The 8,007-nt window shown below is 39.1% G+C and overlaps 1 protein-coding gene across 1 annotated transcript; it reads left to right on the top strand.

The window, feature by feature from the left end:
• Positions 1 to 1,086: 1,086 nt before the first annotated feature.
• On the top strand, positions 1,087 to 2,967 carry LOC145802185 (uncharacterized). Its single transcript, XM_082894852.1, has one exon. The coding sequence runs from the start codon at positions 1,087 to 1,089 to the stop codon at positions 2,965 to 2,967; it is 1,881 nt and encodes a 626-aa protein (XP_082750978.1).
• Positions 2,968 to 8,007: the final 5,040 nt, after the last annotated feature.

Genomic DNA, 8,007 nt, shown 5'->3' with positions numbered 1-8,007 from the left:
GTCACTAATAATTACCATTCGCACTCTGTTATCGCATATCAACTATGCTAACTTACATGAATGATTCAAAGGATGTGTGTACTTTCATATAACTCTGAAACTCTGTATGACTCTTAAACTATCCGCTCTGATGATATCTGGGCCTATGGCCAGTCTTTGAAATCTGTTAGGCCTATGGCCAATCTGTGGAATCTGTTAGGCCTACAGCTAATTTGTAAAATCTGTCCGGCCTAAGGCCATTCTGTATATCTCTGGGCTTGAAGTCGCTCTGAATAAAATCTGGGCCTGAGGCCGTCCTGAAAATGTTTACTGAATGGGATTAAACATATGCCTACGCATCTATATGCATTATAAATCAAGTTTATCTAATGTTAAGTTTAAGTACTATTATTCACTGAGCCTGGCTCACTCTGTATTTTGTTTGCTTCTGTAGGTAATCAATCTGGAGGTCAGCCTTAACCCTCGATGCTCGTTTCTCTTTTGTCAACCTCATTGTGTCCAGGCACTTAGAGGAAGCCCGTGCATTTTTGGGGAGTTTTACTAAGCTTTTGGTTTTGTACTCTAGTTGCCTGTCTAAGGTTGAAATGTAAATAACCCCTTTCTTCACCAACATTTTTGTTATACGCCCAATCATGGGGCTGGGTCTGTATATGTATATGTACATAACTAATTTCTCAAATGCATGTCACTGTATGTTCATCTACCTTATGCAATGTTTGTGATCCTGGCATAGTATTGGTAGCTCAATGGATATTGTTTTATGTTCTTCTATGATATTAATGCTTCCATTCAGGCCCCATAGTTTATGTAAACAGAATTTGTGTTCGTTTCTTAATAGGTCATGCCCAAACTTTTAGAGGCGGATTTGGGGCATGACAAGCGGTATCAGAGCACAAGTTGCTATCTCACACACGAATCCATTGAGCTTTAGGATGTCTAGCGAAGACTTAAGCATCATGCATAACATTCTGAAAGCATATGAAAAGATCGATGGCAACGTTAAATGTATTCAGCTAATGCTAAAAATTTTGAACCATGCCTATTGTCTATTTCTTGCGCATATTGTAATTGTTTGTTATGTAGAATATGGTGAGAACAAGAACAGAAGACCCGGAAGATGCTACATATGCACAGTTGGACAGGATGGAGAGAATGATCATGGAAATGGCAGAGACCTTATGGCAACAACACCAACAGCCACAACCACAACCGCCACCTCCACCGGTACCTCCGCCTGTGGTACAAGATTTTCATGCTGAGGACCGGACTATCACTCTTATGAAGGAATTTAAGAAGATGAAGCCGCCATCATTCAAGGGAGGAATAGAACTGATGATAGCTGAAGCATGGGTGTTGGGAATAGAAAAACTATTTGAAGTATTTCTGTGTACCGAAGTCCAAAAAGTGCAACTTGCTACCTTCACCCTTGAAGATGAAGCACAGAGGTGGTGGATGCTTACAGGAACTGTACATCAAGGCTTAACTTGGGACAAATTCTTGGAGCTGTTTTATGACAAGTACTTTCCTCAAAGTATGCGAGACAAGAAGGTGATAGAATTTCAAACTCTCAGACAAGGGAACAAGACCGTTGCAGAGTATGAAGCTCAATTTGCAGAACTAGCCCGGTTTGCACCTCATATGGTGGACACGGATTATAAGAAGGCACAGAAATTTGAAGGGGAATTACGGGGTGCTATCCTGGATAGAGTCAACATGTTAGAGTTACCTACCTATGTTGATATGTTGGAGAGGGCTGTTATCGCAGAGGGAAACCTTGCTGCTCAGAGTCGGATTTCTGAATGGAAGGGAAAGAGGCAGAACAATCAATTATCAACGGGGTCAACTACTCCACCTAGCAAGAAACAAAACTCAGGGACTTCTAGTGCTTCCACCCTCACACCAGACTCAACCCCTATTTGTTCAGAATGTGGAAAGAAGCACCGTGGAACATGCTATCAGAAGTCTGGGGCCTATTTTAGTTGTGGCAAAACGGGCCATTTGGTAAGGGATTGCCCTCAGAGGAATCAAAAAAATGGCAATAGGGCTGTTACAAGTTTAGTAGGGTCTACACCAACTTCCAACACCAAGTCAGTTGCCAAACCTGCTAACAATAAAGACACTGTGAGACAAGGCAGGGTGTTTACATTGGTTCCAGGAGATGTGCAAAATGCGGCAACAGTGGTGTCAGGTACATTTATTATTCACGGTCATTCTGCTCATATATTGTTCGATTCTGGCTCAACCTATTCCTTTGTGTCAAAACTATTTGCACAAAATTTAGATAAATTTGAGGAAGTATTGCCTTATATGTTGTGTGTGTCTTCGCCTTTGGGAGACTCTTTGATTTGTACTTCTATTTATTTTGCTTGTGAACTTCAAATTGGGGACATCCGGGTATATGCCAATCTGTTACCTCTTGACATGACTTATTTTGATATTATTCTAGGTATGGACTGGTTGAGTGAATATGGTGCAACTTTTGACTGTTTGACTAAGAAAATCAGTTTTCGCCCTCCGGGACAATCAAAATTTACCTTTCAGGGACATGGGGTGACTTTTCCACCTTATTTGATTTCTGCAGCAAAGGCTTGTAACCTAATTCAGAAAGTGGGTCAGGGGTATTTATGCATTGTTTTGGAAGGGCAAGTGATGAGTGGGAATACTGACATGATTCCAGTTGTCTGTGAATTTCTGGATGTCGTTACGGAAGAATTACTGGGAGAGCTAGTAGACCGTGAAATCAAGTTTACAATTGAAATGGCACCGGGAACTCAACCTATTTCTAAGACTCCATATAGAATGTCACCAGTTGAGATGAAGGAATTAAAGATTCAATTGCAGGCTTTACTTGACAAGGGATTCATTCGCCCGAGTGTGTCTCCTTGGGGTGCACCAGTTCTGTTTGTGAAAAAAAGAAGGACAGAACACTCTGATTGTGTATCGACTACAGGGAACTCAATAAGGTAACAATTAAAAATAAGTACCCATTGCCACGGATCGATGATTTATTTGACCAGTTACAAGGGGCACAGGTCTTTTCTAAAATTGATCTATGGTCCGGATACCATCAATTGAAAGTTAAAGCTAATGATGTTGAGAAGATTGCTTTTCGAACCCGATACGGCCATTATGAATTTTTGGTTATGCCCTTTGGAGTTACTAACGCACCAGCAGCATTTATGGATTTGATGAACCGTGTCTTTAAGCCTTATCTGGATGAGTTTGTGGTGGTCTTTATTGATGTTATCCTCATTTACTCGAAGAATGCAGAAGCTCACGAGAATCATCTTCGCTTAATTCTTCAAATACTTCGAGAAAAGAAAATGTATGCAAAGTTGAAAAAATGTGAATTCTGGCTACAATAGGTGGCTTTTCTGGGGCATGTTATAACAAAGGAAGAAGTCTCTGTTGATCCACCCAAAATTGAGGCGATCGTGAATTGGCCAACTTCTACCAATGTGACTGAGGTACGTAGTTTTATGGGATTAGTCAGGTATTATAGGAGGTTTGTTCAGGATTTCTCCAAAATCGCTATACCGCATACACAATTGACTCAAAAGGGAGTTGCATTTGAATGGTCAGAGCAGTGGGAATCTGCCTTCCAGGAATTGAAAACGAAGCTAACTACAGCTCCGATTCTTGCCTTACCCTCTGGTACTGAAGGATTTGTAATCTACAGTGATGCTTCTCAAAAAGGGTTAGGTTGTGTGCTTATGCAAAATGGAAAGGTTATCACTTATACTTCACGTCAGCTTAAACCCCATGAAAAGAATTATCCCACTCATGATCTTGAGCTAGCGGTAGTAGTTTTTGCTTTGAAGATATGGCGACACTATCTGTATGGGACTACCTGCGAAGTTTATACCGATCATAAAAGTCACAAATACCTTTTCACCCAAAAGGAGTTGAATATGCGACAGCGGCGGTGGTTAGAGCTTATTAAAGACTATGATTTGCAGACCCATTACCATCCTGGTAAAGCCAACACAGTTGCAGATACACTTAGTCGGAAAAATATGGGGAATTTGGCAAACCTATTTACCGAGCAAAAGGAGTTGGTGATTAAATTGGATAAAATGAAGGTAGATCTCGTGATGCATGAACAGGAGGCCATAATAGCAGCAATGATGGCCTAACCGACCTTACTTGAAGAGATCAAACTACGTCAAATGGAAGATGGAACTTCAAGGAAGATATGTGATGAGCTATAGACAAAACTGAAACTGGGATTCAATTTGGAGAATTCAGTGCTCAAATTTCAAGGCAGATTATGTGTTCCCAATGTGTCAGAAGTCAAGCGAAAATTAATGGAAGAAGCTCATGCCTCGAAATTCTCAATGCATCTGGGAAGTACTAAAATGTATCGGGATTTGAAACAAAATTTTTGGTGGTCATGTATGAAAAAGGAGATCGCGGAGTTTGTCGCTAAATGTTTACAATGTCAGCAAGTAAAGGCAGAGCATCAGAGACCAGCAGGATTGTTGCAACCCCTTCCAATCTCGGAATGGAAGTGGGAACATCTTACCATGGATTTTGTTGTAGGGTTACTACGAACTCCTCAGGGTATGAATTCTGTATGGGTCATTGTCACGCCCCAAACCCGCCCCTAAAAGTTTTGGGCATGACTTATTCAGAAACAGATACTTAACCTGATATACGTAATATATGGGGCTTGGACGGAAGCATCAACAAAATAAAATAACATAAAACATCATCCATTGAGCTACCACTACTATGCCAGGACCGCAAACATTACATTAGATAGATAATACACAGGAAGCATATACCCGAGCTTTAGTTACAGTCATTCACATTTATACCAAAGTACTAAAGAAGAAAGGGGTTATTTACATTCAACCATAGGCAGACAATCAAAGCATAAACCAAAAACCTAGTTAAAGCTTTACAAAATGCATGGGTTCCATCTTAAGTGCCTGGACATACTGAGGTTGACAAGAGATAGACAAGTCTTGAGGGTTCGGACTGGCTTTCCAGTTGATTACCTACAGAAACAGACAAAATACAAAGTGAGTAAAACTCAGTGAATAATAACACATAAATAAAGCAGTGGTTAACTTAAATAATAAAGCATATAACTGTAGAGGCATAATGATTAATTACATTCTGTAGTCATTTCTATAACGGCCATGGCCCAATTTCCTTAGCAGAGCGACTTCAAGCCCAGTAATACACAGAACGGCCATCGGCACAGAAATAGCAGAACGGCCTATCAGCCCAGAAATAACAGAACAGCCTAGCAGCCCAGAAATAACAGAACGGCCTAGCGGCCCAGAAATAACAGAATAGTCTAGCGGCCCAGAAATAACAGAACGACCTAGCGGCCCAGAGATAACAGAACGGCCTAGCGGCCCAGAAATACATATGTATGGACTCAAGAGCTGGCTCGTACGGATTCTAGAGGTGGCTCCCACCAAAGTGGTAGCACTTAGTTCCGTACAACACTTTGTTCCATACCAGAAATCATCAGAACATATTAACTTCATAATCATACAGAAAGTACATACATTCTTTCCATTATTCACATGAATTACCATCAGTAATATAAGTTGAACAGAACGTTGCTGATAATTGTTAGCAAAAGGTAACCACATTCCAGAGATACGTAGATACCATAGTTCCATAATGCACATACATCCCATTTGCTTGTCATGAACCAATACCACTAGCTCGCAGACAATGGAATGTCAACAGTAACTATCAACAATAAACAAAACGTATGATCCAACGATGCGCTTAGATTTCCTCATGGTTCTTTGTAGGTCGACATACTTGTCTCGTAATTAGCAGAACATTAATATTAACAATAGTCCAAAGGTAAAGGTACCATTACATCAATAGGTCAGAACAGTTCATATCATAACATGAGTCACATAACAATGTTATTGATATTCAATTCTTTCCTTGGATTGAGTTATTCATAGGTTAGTCTGATATTCAGCATAATTTCTCAATGGTTACTAACGTATAAAGCAACATGTATTAAGCATCGTATAAAGTCATGTTCCCATTCAATATCATGTTCCCGGTACACGGCTTACATTCACGATTTCTTCCTGTTAACTAACTTCACAGAATTAATAGTCTGTACGCAATTCTTATGCGGAATCACAAGTAATTTACAGATTATAGCACATTACAGATAATCTTTAAATGTAACCGGAATGCAGAGTAATTCCAGGGTAAGACCAATGTACCCAGCCCTTTCAATATTCACAGAAGTTTGTACCGATTTCCCACCAACATAAATGTTAACATAATCACTTACAAGGAACAGAACGTTAATAATAATAAGAATTATTAATGGTAAGTAAATGTTCGACAACACTACTTCTACTCATAGTGGTAGATTTCCGATAGCGGTGGAACGATGTCCTCGTCTTGACCTACAAACAAAATATATATAGCAGATTATGAGGATAAAACCAATCTTTTTTTTATTCCTTAATCAATAGCCATGGTGGTTCTAAATGCATTAGTCCTCCATAGGTTATAATCCATACCTCAGAAGATAGGAGGAATCGATAGGAAAATAGTTTAAGTGAAGAAATGGTACAAAACCGGTAGATAGAAAGTGAGAAACTCTCACTAATTTAGGCATAACTATTTCTGTACCTACAATTTGTGAGTGAGACCACTGCCAATGGAAACTAGACTTTCGGGGCTTGATTTTAGGCTCAAGAATCACTCAAAACGGAGTCCGGATGCAAAAGATATGCTTATTTAAAGTTACCGAGTACATGCTGAAACAGGGGTGGCCGCTCGTGCGCCCACTTTGGCCGCTCGTGCGGCCCAAATCCGCTCGAGCGGAAGAACCCGGCCGATCGAGCACCCAAAAATAGAATGAAACCTCTTTTTTTTTCTTCATGTTCCGCTCGTGCAGTGCCAATGGCCGCTCGTGCGGTTTGGGCAAAATCAGAGTCCGAAAATAGTTGTCTAATTTAGAACTTTTCCTTTTCAAAATCAAACCTCAATTTCAAGTAAATCAAAGCCTAAAACTCTTTAATACAAGATAAATTTCACATTCTTAGCTTCCATTCCAATTCATAACTCCAAAATACAACTCAATTTCTCAATCACAAGAACAAGATTACAAATTAGAACACAAAAGCATAAGGTAACCATGATTTGGGGTTTAAAAATCATTCACATGGTAGAATCCTCTCTAGTCTCTTTAAGAGCCATAAAATCCTTACAAGAAGTTAAGTTGTAACATAAATTCATGCTATGTATAAAGATTCATCATCTTCTTGCTTGAATGAACCAAACCCATACATATAATTATAGATAACCCAAGAACTCATTCTTTAGCTTGTGATCTTCAAGTGTTGAGAGGGAGAGTCTTACCTTAAGTTCTTATCAACACTTGTTCTTGCATAATCATGATGAATTCAAGCCAATTCATTGATTGCTTCTTTCAATTCTACTCTTTCTTCCTTCCTCTCTTTGAGTTCTCTCCAAAACTCTCTCCCCTCTCTTTCTCACATGTCTCTCCCCTTTTCTCTAGATATTTTTGGGCTCAAAATGTTAAGTTCCTCATCATATACATCCATATATATATATATATATATATATAAATACTTATGACAATTAGGAGTAGCCAAACACATCCTTACGAATCATACAAAATCAAATTTCAATTAAACCTCCCAGATGACTCTAAAAATTGTGTTGATCATAAATATGTCCACTGTTCTGGTTTCTGAAGCCTCTAAGGCCGTCAATTTGTAGTACAAAGTTAACCACTGAAACATGCATTAATGAATTGGACAAATTAGAGTCCCAATTAATTTTCCCAAATAGTTCTAAAAATTCACATTAACACCATCAAGTACTTAATTTTGATTTTTGAACCCATAAAGGTTGGTAATTTTGATTTTAAAGCCGTAACTCAACAGATAATGCTTCAATTCAAACAGATATCATTAAATTAAAAGGCATTAACCCACAAGGACATAAAGCAAATTCAGATACGGATTTTGGGGTCGT

The sequence above is a fragment of the Camellia sinensis genome, chromosome 11 (genome assembly GCF_055761805.1).
Source record: "Camellia sinensis isolate YWXY chromosome 11, ASM5576180v1, whole genome shotgun sequence".
NCBI classification, from domain to species: domain Eukaryota; kingdom Viridiplantae; phylum Streptophyta; class Magnoliopsida; order Ericales; family Theaceae; genus Camellia; species Camellia sinensis.
Note: the sequence above shows the minus strand (reverse complement) of the source record. Positions and strands in the feature narration are given on the sequence as shown.